The 18,442-nt window shown below is 37.7% G+C and overlaps 2 protein-coding genes across 2 annotated transcripts; both read left to right on the forward strand.

Moving 5' to 3' along the window:
- The first annotated feature begins 2,908 nt into the window (after positions 1–2,908).
- Positions 2,909–5,546, forward strand: LOC126591757 (U-box domain-containing protein 16-like). The gene has a single exon (XM_050257439.1). The coding sequence runs from the start codon at positions 3,141–3,143 to the stop codon at positions 5,199–5,201; it is 2,061 nt and encodes a 686-aa protein (XP_050113396.1). The 5' UTR covers positions 2,909–3,140; the 3' UTR covers positions 5,202–5,546.
- A 4,919-nt stretch (positions 5,547–10,465) lies between these two features.
- LOC126591759 (transcription repressor OFP2-like) lies at positions 10,466–11,862 on the forward strand. Its single transcript, XM_050257441.1, has one exon. The coding sequence runs from the start codon at positions 10,567–10,569 to the stop codon at positions 11,722–11,724; it is 1,158 nt and encodes a 385-aa protein (XP_050113398.1). The 5' UTR covers positions 10,466–10,566; the 3' UTR covers positions 11,725–11,862.
- Positions 11,863–18,442: the final 6,580 nt, after the last annotated feature.

Raw genomic sequence — 18,442 nt, forward strand, 5'->3', positions numbered from 1 at the left:
ACAACTCAGTGAAACAATATCACATAACAAAACTAGTTTTGAAGTACCAAAATTCAGCAGTACTACTTTAGTTTACAAATTCACTAAAAACTCAATTCTCTTTAGATTGTCATGAAAATTTTCAAGTATGAACTAGACATATATGACTACTATTTCGCAAAATTTCATGATTTTTAAAATCTTATAAGTGAGCCAAAAAATGAATTCGAAAAGAGAGTTGCTGCAGAAACAGCAGAAAATGTTCAGTACATACCTGAGATTACAAATTCACCAAATATTCATTGTTTATCTGATATGCATCAGAATTTACAGATATAAAGTAAACATAAAAATCTGTTATTTCCCAAAATTTCATATTTTTAAGATTTTACAAGTGTACTAAAAACAAATTCGAAATAAGTTGTGCTGCTGAAACAACAGAAATTCTGCAAAACATACCTGAGACTAAATAATTCACCAAAACTTCAATATTCCTCCAATGCGTATGAAAATTTTCAGAAATAAAGTAGACATGTAAATTTATTATTACCCAAAATGTCATGATTTTTTCGATTTTAAAAGTGGGTTAAAAATAAAATCGAAATGGAATTGTCTGCAGAAACCGCATAAATTCTGCAGGACAGTCTCGAGATTACAAATTCACCAATAATTCATTTTCAAACCAATGCTCGTCAAAATTTTCAGATTTGAAATAAATATCTCAATGTATATCATACTAAAATTTCATGAATTTAGGAGTTGCGTAGGTATATCAAAATAATATCACAAACAGATTATGCTGCAAAATTCCAGCAACATACTATCACACTTAAAAATTTACCATAAATGCATTTCTTGTACAAAAAAGGATGAAAACTTTTCTGTGTATACAATCCATTATATAATATAACATGACAAATTTTCACAAAGTTTGGAGTTAGGAAAATCTATCAAAATCGTAATCAAATAGGAAACGTTGCAAGGTATGCAAAACTCCATCAACATTTCCCAAGCTCTACCAAAAATCAGATTTATTCATAATTTAAATAAAACCAATTTACAATCTTTAATGTGCTCAAAACACTAAAATTTCTTAAACAAATTTGTTGAGTCACAAAATAGTTGGTTTGGACAAAATAAACCAATCTATATGTATCAAAATTAGGCTGATATAAGGAATAATATCTCAACATTATTAATCGATCTCAATCAGTAGTCATAAAATCCAAAAGAAATCATAAGCTTTGTGAGTGCATGATACATATCCAAATTAAAAAAAAATGGAAACATGAAATCCAAAATACGTAACTCCTTAATTCTAAAAGATTCTTTATAATAGATTTTATTAGTAAATGAAATGAGTTAATTCAAATCAAATACAAAACGGGTAATTTAATTGCAATATTAATCTAGCTTAAATTCCCATAATAGTTGTATTGTGATGCACAACCCAAATTAAAGGAGACTACTAATTTCCCTTTTAAGAAAACGTATTAAAATAATTTCTCTTTATATGGGCAATATCAATAATTATGAAAATACTTTTAATCTCACAATAAAACAATTAGTAGAATATATTTTAAATTTAGAATCTCCTCCAATTTAGATGATAATTACCAACTAATTTTTTTTTATAAAAAAAAAACCAATTCCATAAGGAAATCTACATACAACTCCAAAATAAATTAGTCAACATTAAATTAAATTGATTAGGAGATTGCTAACACAATTAGAAAATTGCAACATGTCTAATGCAATTCTTCCCTTCAATAGAATATCATTAGGATTACTGATATTAATTAAGAATAAGAGTACGTAAGCAGAAGCATGAAATCCCAGAAACTAATACCAAAATCCATGTAATTTATACAAAAGAAAAATTGATACAAATTGTAATTCAAATTAAATCTTACCCAAGTTGTCTCCTAACAATAAGTTATTCTCGTCGGAAAGTGCCGAGAGAGCCAAAACCATAAGGAAAAATTCAAGCTTCAAATATTAGGTTGTAAAGTAGTGCTCGAAAATTATATAACTAAAAAACCCAAATTAAAAATTATTTTTACAAAATATAAATAAAAAATAATTTATCACATATAATTAACACCAATTTTATATATGTTATTAACCACACAAAATCATTGCACACCAACACAAAATTGCGGAAGCATCAAAACCAATTTTCATGAGATAGAACAGTAGAAGGCATCCAATCAAAACGATAAGCAAAATTTCTTTAGTATGTGAATCATCTTCAATAAACAATTTATTTATTTATTCTTTTTGTTTATACCTTTATATCAGACCTTAAGCTTGTTGTGTGGCTCTGATACCACATGTAAGACATATTCTGAAATTCCAACAACAAGACATTAGGATCACGAATAAATCAAATCAATATGAAATAGAGATCGACTAATTATATTGAACTTATCTGTAGAATTCGGAAGACATGATTATGAAGGTGAAGCCATTGATCATTGCGAACAAAGTAGAAGTAGTCTTCTACTTCCAGTACCTCTAAATGAACTCTACTATCGAAATAGGCTTATAGTTTTTGTGAGTTTCTATCGGTATGGAAGCAGGAACGGCTCCTAGGTTATATAGATAGGGTTTCAATCAATTCCTTCCTATTATCGGAAAGGATATCAACACAAATCATATCTCATCAATTATAGTCTCATCATGACTCTTATTCCTTATATTTACTTAATAAAGGCGCTTAATTGATTGCATGTAATTAGGACTCAAATATGTTTATTTCCTTAAGACACCGAGAGTCCTAAAGAGTTTATTAACTTGATTGCCAAGTCAATATTCCCTCAATTATTTTCAGCATAATTCATTTGTACAAACAGATCTTTACAAATTTGGGAAATCAGAAAAGGCACGGCAGCAGTTCAAAACTTCATCCAGTATCCAACGGCTCCAATTTCACCGCACCCTCCCAACTCTGGTCACATCCTTTGTTGTCGACACAAAGGCCTGCTTCCTGCCCTCTCAACCTCACGCCAACTCCATTGCTTATCACTTTCCTCAATACATCCAAACACACTCAAATTCCCTCTCCAAATTCCCTGCCCCCCCCACCCCCTCTGTATAAATTGTAAAGTACAAAATACCACCCAAACCCCTTCCCCTTTCTGTAATTTCCCTAATTTCTCATGACAATATCTCCCAAAGCATTCCCGCCGCCAAAACGCCGGCCCACGGCGGGGGCGTTCGTGTCGCCCAAGCTCTCTGACCAGACCCTCCTCCGCTCCCTCCACCATCTCTCCCATGAAATCTCCTCCGTCGAGCCTCTCCACTTCCTCCGCCGCCGCACCTCCCGCTCCATGATCCGCAAGTCAACCCTCCTCTCCATCCTCTTCGAAGACATCATCAGGAGCTCCACCGCCGTCTTCTCCCCCTCCGCCCTCCTCTGCTTCCAGGAGCTCTACATCCTGCTCCAGAGGATCCAGACTCTCATGGAAGATTCCTCCAACGGGAGCCGGATGTGGCTGCTCCTCCAGACCGAGTCCCTCGCCAACAGCTTCCACGAGCTCACCCTCGACCTCTCTACCTTGCTTGACATCCTCCCCGTCAAGGAGCTCCGATTAAACGACGATGTCCGGGAGGTCGTCTCCCTCCTCCGCAGCCAGTGCTCCCGCAGCACCACAAAATCGCTCGTCGATCCGAGAGACGACGCCCTCCGCCGCGAGGTTTGCTCCATGCTCGACCGCCTCAGGAGCGAGATCGTCCCTGACCACTCCAAGCTCTCTGAAATCTTCGCGCAATTAGGGATTCGCGACGCTTCGAATTGCAGAGAGGAGCTCGAGAGCCTCCAGGACGAGTTCCAGAACCAGACGGAGGAGAAACCCAAGTCGCAGCTCATCTCCCTCGTCGGACTCGTTCGCTACGGCAAGTGCGTGTTATTTGGAGCATCCACACCCGGATCGGACCTAATCCGCCGTAAATCGGCATCGGAATTAAGTTTCCCGGTAGATTTTCGGTGTCCGATCAGTTTGGAGCTAATGCGGGACCCGGTCACCGTGGCCACCGGCCAGACATACGATCGTGATTCCATCAAGCTGTGGATCGAATCAGGACACAACACGTGTCCCAAGACAGGTCAGGCCCTGGCCCACATGGAGATCATACCGAATCGCGCGTTGAAAAATCTCATCGCCATGTGGTGCCGCGAGCAGAGAGTCCCTTTCGAAACCTCGGAGAATAGTAAGGGGCTAGTCAACGCCGTAAAAAAGAACAAGGCGGCGCTAGAAGCTACGCGGATGACGGGCTCGTTTTTGGTCAACAAGCTTTCGGTGTCTCAGTCGATGGAGGCGGCGAACGGCGTCGTTTACGAGCTCCGGAGTCTGGCGAAGACGGACTCCGACTGTCGCGCCTGCATTGCGGAGGCCGGGGCTATTCCTTTGCTTGTACGGTACTTAAGCTCCGACGTGGGAGAGACCCATCCGAACCTGCAGGTTAACGCCGTGACGACGATTCTTAACCTTTCTATCTTGGAAGCGAACAAAACGCGGATCATGGAGACTGACGGAGCTCTTAACGGCGTTATCGAGGTGCTGAGGTCGGGGGCCACCTGGGAGGCGAAGGGGAATGCGGCGGCTACGATATTCAGTTTATCAGGTGTGCAGGCGTACAGGAAGAGACTCGGGAAGAAGACACGTGTCATAAAGGGGTTAGTGGAGTTGGCGAGGGATGGGCCCGAGCGCGGGTGTTTTAAAAAGGACGCCATGGTGGCGATACTGAATTTGGCGGGAGAGAGGGAGGCAGTGGCGAGATTGGTGGAAGGCGGGGTGGTGGAAATGACCGTGCAAGTGATGGAGGGGCTGCCGGAGGAGGCGGTTACTGTGTTGGAAATTGTGGTGAGAAGCGGCGGATTACTGGCCATTGCGGCGGCGCATCGCGCGATTAGAAAATTGGGGAGTGTGTTGAGAGAAGGGTCGGAGAGGGCGAGGGAGAGCGCGGCGGCCACGCTGGTGACAATCTGTCGAAAAGGGGGATCGGAGATGGTGGCGGAATTGGCGTCAATGCCAGGGATTGAGAGGGTGATATGGGAATTGATGGGGGTGGGGACGGTGAGGGCGAGGCGGAAGGCGGCGTCTCTATTGAGGATTCTGAGGAGATGGGCTGCCGGTTTGGATAGTGAGGTAGCGGAGGGGGGATATTCAACGGTGAATCATGTGAGTACATCGGCAACAACAACAGTAGTGGCAAGCTGACTAAATTTGGTGGTCATTAAAGTGTCGGTTGGATGTGCTTTTAAAATAATTAAAAGTATTTTTAAAGAAAATATTTTTAGATTCCAAAAGCACTTAAATACTTTTTGCAAGAAACACCAGTTATGTGCTTCTTCCAGAAAGCACTAAGGGCTTTTCCTGAATTTACTTGCATATTTATTGAATATTGGTTCTAAAAATATTTTCATCAAAAGCGTTTTCAATCATTTTAAAAGCACATCCAAACGAGCTCTAATTTGATCGAATTTGATAGTAAAGATTTCTATTTTCTTTGTTTCGATTTGTTTCACGATTAGATGAAAATAAAAAATCCCATTCATTCTTTAATATATTTGTTTCCATTCGTCTCACCACATCTCCTGAATTGAGAAACATACCAATATCTCTTGTGCATTTGTTTTGCCATCTTCACCATCTCTCCTCTTAATGTGAAAAAAATGTCGGTATTCATCGCGCGTATATTTAATCCAGAATCAATCTCATTAAAATAAAGTATTAGAGATTATGATTACGGATTGCTTTAACGTTTACTAAGCAAATGGAAAGAAAACACAAGTCACGCCATAATATCAAGAAATTCAAAGAATTTAGTTTGAGTTGGGAGGAATTTGACGCTTAAAATGAGGGCGGGACTATGGTTGCTGGAGAAACGACCATTAGGTGTCTATGTTTGTCCAACTCAGTATATATTCACATTTTTTCTAAGTTTCTAATTTTGTCCATTTAGTTTATCATTAACTATCATAAAAAGTGGCATGTTGGCATCCAAGTTCGTCTCACTTTTTTTTTCCTCCTAACTTTATGGGATTGTTTGACTTGTTTTGCAGGTTTAGACCTTTAGGTTTGGTTTTAGAGGGGTTAGGTTTCATGCCCCCCCCTAATTTTCTTTGTATCATTCTCGTTTGTTGTTTCTAGAAGGGTATGGTTTATGTCTCTCCCTTCTTTTTCGTGTATGCCTTTTTATTGTCTCTGTTTTTTTAGGGATAAGTTTTATGTTCTCCCTGTTTAGGTGTAACTTATTTTTTCGTTATCAATAAAATTACCCTCGTACCGTCTAGCTTTCCCAAAAAAAATAAAAAAAATCATATAAAGCTATTTATTTAGAAAAAGATTAACTTAGTAACCACATTAGTTTCAATTTTAAATTAGATGAACTACTAAACACTTAACAAGAGTAGTTGTACCTGATTGACTGAGGCATAATAATCTAACTTACTCATCTCCTCCGCTAAAATGTGCTTGGATATAATTGTTCAAAGAGCCCAATAAGTGCGAACGGGCCTAAGTCTAAGCCCAAACTTCTGGAATTGAGCCATTTCCAAATTGGGAATTTTATAGAGCCGGATACATGCGTCCTCATTTGTAAGGGAAAGTAATGAGGTTTCTCTTTGGGAAATTGTCCAAAATGATCAAGTTTTAAACCTCGATTGCTGAAATGATCAACATTTTAGTATGGCATCGATATATGATTACTATATGGGTGGTGCTATCCACAAATCTTGCTTTACCTCTTACACATTATTAATTATTTCTGTTATTTGATTTTCTTCAATTTATTTGATTCGACAGGAAATTGAGAGGAGTATGTGAATTGTAAAAAGATGTGTATAGATAACACCACTCTTGCGATATAAGTCGTCAATCTTTCACCTCTATGTTGTCAATACATCAATAGGCGGTTATTATGATCAATATATTAAATTTAATCAGTTCAATAGTTGAGATCAAACCAAATTTCCAATGAATCCAAGGACTACGTTGTCTCACTCTACCATCAACTCTAATATCCATCCAAGACCAAGTTGTCTAGAAGTATATATATAGCCATACTCTTGCATGTGCCGAACAAACATTCCCACCAAAACCAAAACCAAAACCAAAGGTCCCAAAACTTCTGCAATTCACACATATGAATTGGCATAAATATTGGGCAGGCCTGGAGTTTTAATTCTTTGTTGTCCTCCTCCTCCTTCTACACACAAATAATTGTGATAAACTCCAAAAACCTGTCCCTAAGGAGGACAAATTCCAGTTGGTCCCCTCTCTTCTTCTTTATATGTATATATCATATAGTACTTACCGTTTTGGCTGGGTTTGGTCCGGTTACTTTCAGACGGCTCAGCAGCAGCAGGACGAAAGGGGGACCAATATTCTTTGACCGGGAATTATAGGGCTCTCAAACCTTCTGAATGTGAATCAAACCCATGCCCATTGTACCCACTGTTTCGCTTGTTGGCTGGCTTTTAAAACTGTTTCATATATATGTGTGTGTGTGTGGTCATCCAAGAGCCAACAGCAGCAAGCAACTTCACCATGATCGTACTATCTGCAAGTCTCTGCTTTTAAAATAAAAATAAATAAAAATAAAAAATAAAAAAAACTTTAAAACTGTCTTATAAATGGGCAAACCAGCCTTAAACCCTAGCTAGCTAGGAACAATAATGATAAGAAAACTCAAGTTTATTAAACAAAACTGAGAAGAGTAACTGGAGTACAAACTCAAACTTTAGGGCCTGTTTTCCTTCTTAGATTCAACTTTTCTCCGTTTTTGAAACTAATGAGTACAAATATATTTATTATTTAGAAGAAAATTATAAATTATTTTCAAATTGAATACGATACAACTCTTTACAAAATCCTAGCTAAACATGAAAAAATTATAAAATTATTGACACAGATAAAATAAAAAACTCGTATTTCACGACAAAGCAATGCGTTTTGTGAGTCTTGCCACTTTCATAAAAAAAGCAACATATTAAGTCACATATCTAACACCAGGTCTCCAATTTCAAAAAACCAAAAAATCGATTTTTCTTGGACTTATGCCTGTCGATATAATCCTCTTCTTGGAACCCCAATGGCTCTTCTAGTTATCCTTGTCCCATTTTGTACAGTACTACGAGTTTGTGGTTTAGGGTTTCGTTGTTACTTGGACTAGGGTTTTCATTTCGGGTTGGACTTGGATGATGAAAGAAACATGGGTCAGTCAGTCTCCAACAAACAATAGATTATGCATAAAAACTAGTGCTTATGGCCATTCATTGTACGACAAAAATCTGTGTTTGCTTCTGAAGTTGAATGAGTGGCAACTCTCAGAGAGGTCCCCAAAGTCCAAGAGTAACAGTGATCGTTTTAACATAAGAAAGTTGTCCTTTGGGGTAGTTTTATCTATATGTAACCAAAAAGGCCTAAGAGTTGTGATATTCTGGGTCCCTTGTGTTACTGTGCAGGTTAGGACCTAACGGATTTGGATCCCATTCTAGGATCCCCACATCTTAGTCATTCATCGTGAATCGTGCGATTAGAAATCATTTGACTTTTTTATTTTATATTAAACAAAAATAGTACCTGATAAAAACTGACCGCAAGATGTACGATGAACGGTTAGAATGTAAGAATTCCTAAGATCCTTACAAAATGGATCCGAAGAGGATCCTCTTCCGGACCCTACCAGCCCAGGCTGCATGTAAGCCATTTTGACAAAATGGTTGGAAAAGAAATGGAGAACACTGATAAGCCATGGTACTATCAGAAACAACCTCTCAGTCACGAAAAAAATAGCTCCAAAAGAAAATAGCGACAAAACTGAAAGAAGGAGAAAGAGAGAGATTCAGTTTTTTTTTTCTTTAAATAAAATGTTAGCGGGGCAAAATTTGGACAAAGTCATGCAATTAACTAGTCATAATTAGATATCGAGTTCATATTAATGAGAGGCGAACATATGACCTTTCATTTAAGAGAGGAGTTGTTCTTAGCCTCCATGGGATGGATTATAGCCTAAGACAACTTACTTTAGACATATCTAGCCCACGACTTACCATATTGATAAGCTCAATCTAACCCCATATGGCATAAACATTATATGTGCAAGGAAGCACATTAAACTTATTATCATTCATTTTTCTTTTAGGCCATCTCTAACAGTGGGGACTATATTTTAGCTATCTAAAATATTATATTTTGAATGTGTAGTTTTAGACTATATTTTTTTTTCATTTTCAGCATTATATGGTTATACACTAATAGTTTCGTGTTTTGAGAGAGAGAGAGAGAGAGAGAGAGAGAGAGAGAGAGAGAGAGAGAGAGAGAGAGAGAGGACTCTCATGTGAGCTCCACATAAAAGCTTTGTCAAAGAGCTAAATGTGGCCTGCTCGACGACCTGCTCGAAATTTATTTGGAGCTGACCTGGCTTGCTGACTAGAATATAGCTCCTTTGTGTGGTCATGGTTATTGAAGTTTTCAAGATATATTGCTGCATATGGTTCTTGGCCAGTGTTTCACTCATTTAGCCCATATTTGGTGATCCTTGGTTTTTTCTCCCTTTTTCTTAAGTAATGTTATCCCACTGACGTACAAAATCCTAGCTCCGCCCTTACTCCTACTTATAAAAGAGGGTAATACTGTTACAATGTAGAGTTTCGTTCTTCTGAATTCTATGATCTATTAAATTTGTTGTCACTCACAATTCAATCTTAATCTAATGGTAGGTGGTCATATACCTTTTAATGTTGTGCTTTTTGCTTTATCGTTAAATTAAGAAGTAGCCATAAAATCAAGGAAGATGAGACTGTTACACAATATTAGTCAAAATACTTTTTTTTTTTTTTTTTTTTTTTTTTTTTTTTTTTTTTTTTTTTTTTTTTTTTTTTGGAGAACCTCGGCGGTACGAGGGAAATTTATTGATAAGAAAAAAGAAGATACACCTAGACAGGGAGGGACATAAACCTAACCCCTCATAGAACAAGAGAAAAGAAATACAAAAAAGGTGCAAAATACTTTAAATAAAGAATCATTTTCTTTAAAAAGACAATAACTTAGGGCATCATTTTATTGAAAGACATAAATTTTAAATGATGCTATATATACACTTATTTTTATCTTTCACATACTTTTTGTTAATTTATAACTTTTGATTGTTTTTATTCATTCGACTCAACAATTAAAATTTAAAATAAATGTGTAAAAAGTTAAAAAAGAAAGTGTGATGGTACCATCCTAAATATAAAAGAGGTTGTTAAAAAAGTAAATAAAATAGTCATCATGGTAAATTGGACAAGAAAACAAACTTTCTTTATGGGCGGGCTACCAGAAGGATAGCCATTTCACCACCTGGCGCCCCTTCTTGATGCCAAATTTTTTCCCCTTGGTGGACCCCTACCCCTTGCCCTCAGAAAATTCCAATAAAACTCCCCCTTATTTATCTTTCAATATCAGCAGCAGTGTGAGCGTGATCGTGAGCGTGAGTGTGAGTGCCAAAAAACTCATCTCTTCCTTCCTTCTTCCTTTGTTTTACAGATTACTGAGTTGGAGAGAGAGAAAGTGAGAGAGGAGAGAGAGAGGGGTTGTGATGGGAAACCATAAGTTTAAATTATCAGATATGATGCCCCATTCCTGGTTTAGCAAGCTGAAAGACATGAGCAAACCCAGAAAAAAGCAATCCAAGAAGAAAAAACAACCCCCATTTGCTTCTTCTTCTCCAACAGCAAAATTTTTTACAGAGCCCTCAAAGCCAAAGCCGCAACTGCCCCACCACCTCCACTACCCCCCAAGACAGTCTTACTACTTCACAAGAGAGCTCACCTCCCCTGCGCCTGCCCCATCTCACGGATGCCCCACCTCCTCCTCCCCCACCAATGACCCACCACCAAAAAAATCCAACAGACAGAAACCGAGGAACAGAACTACCACCTTGCCCTCCTCCGATCCCAACCTCCTAACTTCCTCTGTTTCCGCCGGCTGCGGCTGCCGCTACACCACCATTGAATCCGTCTGGACTAGATCCCAATCCCCACCTGAGACAGGGTCGTCTTCCTCCTTCGACAGCTCTCCAGACCCGCCGTCAGAGACGGAGTTTCTCGACGACGACGATGAGCCTGAATTCCGGTGCGACCGCGTTCTCTCCGCTTACCATGCTGACTCCGGCGAAAAAGACGTCGTTATCGACGTCGAAAAGGCGTCACTGGCCATGAAATTATCCGATGTGAGAATTTCAGAATCGCCGGGTGATGGTTTGGATTCGTTTTCCGGGCTCGAGCTCCCTCCGATTATAACCAAGCCAGCAAAATTCAGCGAAATGGTGAGCGAAGTGAAGAAGAACAAGAACAAGAAGAAAGAACAGAGGAATATTACTAACAGCGCTGGTAGAAGGCTTCCTTCATCAAATGCAGCTATATCTCCTGGCTTCCGCCTTCGGAATTCGCCGAGGATTTCCAACCGGAAGATCAACCAGGCCTGCCTCAGCCGGCGGAGCGTGTCGTCGAATTCGAGCTCGAAGCGGAGGAGCATCTCCGACAGCTTTGCAATTGTCAAGACATCGTTTGATCCCCAGAGGGATTTCAGGGAATCAATGGTGGAGATGATCATGGAGAACAACATCAAGGCGTCCAAGGATTTGGAAGATCTTCTTGCATGTTATCTTTCCTTGAATTCTGATGAGTACCATGAGATGATCATCAAGGTGTTCAAGCAAATCTGGTTTGATCTCACTGACATTGGGTCCAAGTAATTACAAATTACAAATTTCGAGAAAACCAAAAAAACTGTAGCTGTAAATTGTTAGTCTTAATTTTCTTGGTTAGTTTGTCTTGTTTCTAATAAATTTCCTTACTTTTTAATCAAAGAGTTCATGTTTTCAGTTTTGGAAGACAGCCCTGTTGTCAAAATTCAGTCTTTAATTTGTTCACAAGTTTCTTGTGTTTCTGGATGTGAAAGTGGAGATGGGTTTTTGTCCATGTTACGCTCCTAGCTAGGGTATAGAAGAGATCCGAGATGTCACAATGATTTATCTCAAATGTATTATGCGTTGTGTTCTGGTTAACTTATTCATATAACAGCGTGTCATTGACTTAAGGTATATTCATTGCGGTGTCTCAAGAAGTTTTGAATATGGCCAAAGATTAGCAAAGCAACTTTTCTACACCTGAGATGTTACGCTGAGATATTGATTTACATTTGATATGATTTGCTGAGATATTGACAATATAGCATCCCCAGGTAGTTCTTCTTGAAGCGTAGAGGGTGTGTGGTTATCCTCATGTGTTGTATGTATGCACTTGTCGTCGTGCTAGAGAAACCAAGAGGATACGTGAATTTTGGTTTCTGAAATTCAAATTGGAGAGATTTTTCAGTGTGATCGTCACATAAAATGGTCTATGTAAATGGTTAGATATGTGTGTTAAAAGGTTAATAACTTAAAAATTAAAATTTTTCACTACTTACATAAAAACACATGTTGAACCATCCGTGTTTCTGTCACAACTAAAAATTTTCCCCCGAAATTGAGCATTTCAATTTTCATGAACCCCGACCAAATTTTGGGTACCATATACAGGACTACACATCAAACTGGTTGTGGGAGGACCCCATCAAAGACCGACACCTTTTCAAATCAAACTTGTGTTTTTTCCCTACGAAAAGAAGACACACTTCGAGGACAAAATTCATGTTTTCAAGCTTTTTTCCCAGAAAAATTCAATGGTCCTTCTGGCACTTTGGTCTTCAGCTTTCAGCCATTTCTGGAAAGAGAGAGGAGACAAGATAACTTAAAAAAAAACTCTTTGTCAAGTATCCCTCGGAGGTGATTGAAGAATCGTTCATGATTTAAAATTAAAGAATTTGACATCAAGGATTTTCTAACACTAACGATCAAAATCTAACAATCAAATATCGCGGTTTATAAAATAAACTAGAGCATAGTAGATTTTTGCATTATTTAGCTGTAAAAGTGAAGTGAAAATTCAAATACTAAAAGCTTTTGCTAGAGGCCTAGACTTCTACCCTATAAAATCTGTTGGAAGTGCGAATTTTATTTTATTTTTCAAAAGAAAAAGTGACTTCGAGTATTTCAAACGCAATGCACTTTTCAGACCTTTGGATTCATACATGGCATGCAGTACAATATATGAAAAGAGAATCATGTGGCCTAGCAAGAGGATTTGTTTTGTGTTTGGTTTTTATATAGGACCAGTCGAATGAATCAGATTGGCTTCGTAAAAGAAAACAAGTATTATAGGTAATTGGTGAGTTTTCCATTTGTGTACGAATATTCTTATGAGAGAAATGTTGACGGAATTTTCTCAAAAATAGAATTCTTCATAGACTCGTTAATATTTTATGTTTTTAACATAATGTTTTATAATATTAACACAAAAATTAACGTTAAATTGTGATATGACATATGATCCATATAAAGCTACGCTTTTGTGAGAGTTCCGGAACATTTATCTTTTTGTAATTTGAGCCTGCACTTGTCGTTTAGGACTAATTGACTTGTTTTCTGTGGCAGCAACAGTTTTAACCAATACATGAAAAGAAAGCACCCAGTTAGTGTAGTGTCTTTCTGGGACATGGAGTTTCAAGCTTGACACTCTTTCCATTAGACAAAAGAAAAGTAGAGCATGTATTATCCTCATGCATGTGATATATTATTATTCAATCTTGTAAGTCCCTAACTTTGCGGTTTCAGTATTATTGGTGTAAGATTCTAAAAAAACTTCATATAAAGTTAAAGGAACTTTAAGTGTAAAGTGCAATGTTATTAACCAACTGAATTAAAAATCAGTCATTTGCTTATATTTTCGATGGACATTTGGAATGTATCAATTCAAAAGTCACAACCCATTTTTCTTCCTAAATTGGATTTCCTCCGCAGTTAATCTTCTAAAAGCTTCAGGCTTAGAACTATAATCAGGTTTTGGTGCAGATGGCATAACAGATGAAGGAACTCACTTCAAAGTAAATGCAGAAATAGAAAAACGAGAGAAGTACTTTACCTATAACTCGCTGATCTTGGAATCCACCTGCTGAGCATAAGTAATCGCCTCAGAATCAATATCTTGCTTTGTCGAGCTCGAGTCATAGGCACAAATTGCACAAAGAAGGAAAGTGGTAGGGTCGAACTAATTAACAAGTAAATCTTCAGCGTACGCATGATTGTTATACCGCCATGTGATATTACAAATTCACTTTTTTCGAAACATCTATATGTATTTATTAATACTATAATATTCTAACTAGGTCCAAAACATATAAATCATGTTATCTAACTATAATATAAATAACAGATTAATAATACTATACGGCGTTGTTACCATTCCATTAAAGATTTCTCTTTATCACTCATCCTCACCTAATCATAAAATGTCCACACGCATTTCCATATTAGCTAGGTTGAACTATTGTTAACTTTAGCTTACACAAATCCAAACAACCAAGAAAATGGGAATTAGTAGCTTGTTAACTTTTGCCTAATAGCTAAATGAATTCTATATATTATCACTTTATTAATTTGAGGATTCCATTAAGAATATTATATAGAGACAAACTCTATGTATAACAAGAGATTAGTTGGATGTAACACTTAACCCACCTCAACTTTAGCTAGAGCAAGCTAGCTTTATTGGTTAAGACTACGTACAGACACTTGGAGTGTTAAAACAAAGAGTAAAACTGTGTCATTTTTAGTGTTTTTGTTGAGTCAACAAAACACACTGGGCTACGACATGAGATTAAATATTGAACAACCTATTTGTTCAATTAACTATGCGGATTGAAATTCAGCAACCAGAAATATATTTTATTTGGATACATACTAACCATCAAAAAACAATAAAAAAACATGTTGTATTTTTGTGCGTATATACATATACACGTATATCTTAATCCTATTCGAATATCATTTGACAAAAACAAAAATATTCTTTTTTCCCCTTCAAATGAAGAAAGAGGCAAGATTAGCTTTTTGGCAATAGTCGTATGCAAATGACCTATCCTCCATGTAAGAGAGAGGATGATTAATGTAAACATGATGAACCCTCCGTCCGTTCCTCCTCCACCAAATTTATTGATTATAATGAAAGTAACCGGATAAAATATAAGCAGAGAAACTATGCCTAGACCCACATAGAAAAAAAAACGAGTTGATATTAGACCGAGAATATATATAAAAAAAAAAAAGGAAGAGAAAAATTAAGTGTGTGCTTGTATCTATCACATCGTCACTCTCCTGCCCTTTTGCAGTAATGTCATGAAGAACTCTGACCAAGGAACCAAACGGACAACTTATGCAAGCAGCTTAAGACAAAAAAAAAAAAATTGTTTAAATGTCGCAACAAATTGTATAAAGTAAAAAGTAAAAAACAATCTGCTAAATAAAATTATCCACCGCGAAAATATTTAAAGATATCAAAAGATTATTGTTATAAACGATATATATAACTAATTCACATGCTAAACTATTGATCTTGTGAACGTTTATTCTAATATATTGCATATCTTCAATATTTGTATATGAGGAGAAAAACTTGTGAAGGGCTCAACGTACCACTGGACAATATCTAATGGCACTATGATTCAATCAAAATTTAACATGTGGTAAGGTTTTTAATTATGATTTTGGAGTTACGTTACCTTTTAAAGATTTCATATATAATTACATAAAAACTGAAAAGATATTATAAAGATTAGTAAAATTAAAAATAGACTCCAGTCACCCAATCAGAGTAGTCCTCCATCATCTGAGAATTCACCCTTCCGGCGCAAATGTTGGTATCGTTTGACTAAACTTCAAGGGGATAAACTTTATATTTTCCATTTTCATATATTTTCTTGTCATGGTTAGCCTAATTCTTTGAAAAATAAAGCAGAAATATTTTGTGTTTGCAAAAAATGATTCATCATTGGAAAACAAAAACAAAAAAACAAATTTGGATTCAATTATATGTAATCTTTTTCTTGACCAAAGTCTATACAATTCCAATTAATCCCTTACTTAGGAAACTTATCAACGTCAACCCATATTTAAGTTTATCTCTTAGGCTTTTCCGATGGAGGTAGTCTGAGTGGGTGTTTTTGTTTTATTTGTTTTAATGTTGGAAATAATATTTTTTAGTTTTTATGTAAATAGGAAATTGTAGTTAAATTTAACCATGTGTCAAATTTTGATTGAATCGTAGTGCTACTAGGCATTGTCCAATGACACGTTTAACCCCACACAAGTTTTTCTCGTATATGAGAAAGGGACTTGTCAATTTCTTCTTGAAAATACCAACAATGTATTTCTTCGTGAAAATACCAAAAATGTTGCTAATTTTCCTTTATTAGTTTCACGCTTCACTTAAAATAAACAACATTGTTAAAAAAACAAAAAAACAAAAAAAACATCAACAACATTGACATAATAAGAATACAACAACAACAACAACAACAAAGCCTTTTCCCACTAAGTGGGGTCGGCTATATGAATCCTAGAACGCCATTGCGCTCGGTTTTGTGTCATGTCCTCCGTTAGATCCAAGTACTCTAAGTCTTTTCTTAGGGTCTCTTCCAAAGTTTTTCTAGGTCTTCCTCTACCCCTTCGGCCCTGAACCTCTGTCTCGTGGTCACATCTTCGAACCGGAGCGTCATAGGCCTTCTTTGCACATGTCCAAACCACCATAACCGATTTTCTCTCCTCTTTCCTTCAATTTCGGCTACTCCTACTTTACCTCGGATATCCTCATTCCTAATCTTATCCTTTTTCGTGTGCCCACACATCCAACGAAGCATCCTCATCTCCGCTACACCCATTTTGTGTACGTGTTGATGCTTCATCGCCCAACATTCTGTGCCATACAGCATCGCCGACCTTATTGCCGTCCTATAAAATTTTCCCTTGAGCTTCAGTGGCCTACGACGGTCACACAACACGCCGGATGCACTCTTCCACTTCATCCATCCAACTTGTATTCTATGGGTGAAATCTCCATCAAATTCTCCGTTCTTTTGCAAGATAGATCCTAGGTAGCGAAAACGGTCGCTCTTTGGTATTTCCTGATCTTCGATCCTCACCCCTAACTCATTTTGGCCTCCGTTTGCACTGAACTTGCACTCCATATATTCTGTCTTTGATCGGCTTAAGCGAAGACCATTAGATTCCAACACTTTTCTCCAAAGGTTAAGCTTCGCGTTTACCCCTTCCTGCGTTTCATCTATCAACACTATATCGTTTACGAAAAGCATACACCAAAGAATATCATCTTAAATATTAAGTTTGTGATCTTCGCTAGATTGCTCCGATCATTAGTGTGGATGAGTATGTAAATGGATAGAGACAGGAAGCAAACACAAGATGTACGTGGTTCACCCAGATTGGCTACGTCCACGGAGTAAAGGAGTTCTCATTAATTGTGAAGGGTTTACACAGTATATAGGTTCAAGCTCTCCTTTAGTGAGTACAAGTGAATGATTTAGTACAAATGACATTAGGAAATATTGTGGAAGAATGATCTCGTAATCACGAAACTTTTAAGTACCGAAGTGTGGTATCGTCTTTACTTGCCTTATCTGTCTCATAGGTAGATGTGACATCTTCTTTGGAAGTACTCTTCCTCCCTCCAGGGGTGGTATCTTTAACTGGTGGAGATGCACAAGGTAATGTATCAATTTCACTTAACGCTTACTTGTAGTTTCAGGCTTGGTCAAGCGCGATACAAACCATGTAGTAGGAGTCCCCCAAGTCACCGAGCTAGGGGGTCTGCTGAAAGAGGTGACAGACAAGGTAAGCAATCAGAGCTCCAAGCAATCAGTCCCAGATCAGAAGTTTGATTTCGAGTTCCAGCTGATTGTTATCCTTCTCCTTATCTTGCAGGTAGCATGAAGGATAAAGAGAAGAAAAGGAGAAAAGGTGATATGAGATACTTTTGCTTTTGAAGAAGTAACTTTCCATAGGCTTATTCTTGAACTGGGCTTGAGGGTTTTCTTGTTTCCGCCAGAGTATAAGGTCGACTGAAGAATTTGAGGGTCAAAACAAGTCCATCAAATCTAGAGTACGTTCGACCCTGCTGATATGGGATACTTTTGCTGTTGACAAAGTAGTGGATGTATCGGCATGTGTTCTGTTGCGCTTGTCTCCACATGCTTCCTTGTATCCTTCTCACTTACCCTATTTGTTCCTCAGGCAGATGTGGTATCTTCTCGGGAAGCATAAGATGTTGAAGATGAGTACTCGAGAGCAATGGGGTTCCAGGCAGTCAGTTCCGGATTGGAAGCTTGATTCCAAGTGCTGATTGATTGCTCTCTTTCTTCTTGTCTTGCAGGTAAGAACAAGGCCAAAGGAAAAGACAGAGAAAAAGCATGATATGGGATACTCTTGCTTTTAACCCTGATGATATGAGATATTCTTGCTCTGGTGTAGCTTGTTTGTAGAGGTATTCTTAGGGGGAAAGAAAGCTGAGTATTTCGAGAGG

This window comes from Malus sylvestris, chromosome 12 (genome assembly GCF_916048215.2).
Source record: "Malus sylvestris chromosome 12, drMalSylv7.2, whole genome shotgun sequence".
NCBI classification, from domain to species: Eukaryota; Viridiplantae; Streptophyta; class Magnoliopsida; order Rosales; family Rosaceae; genus Malus; species Malus sylvestris.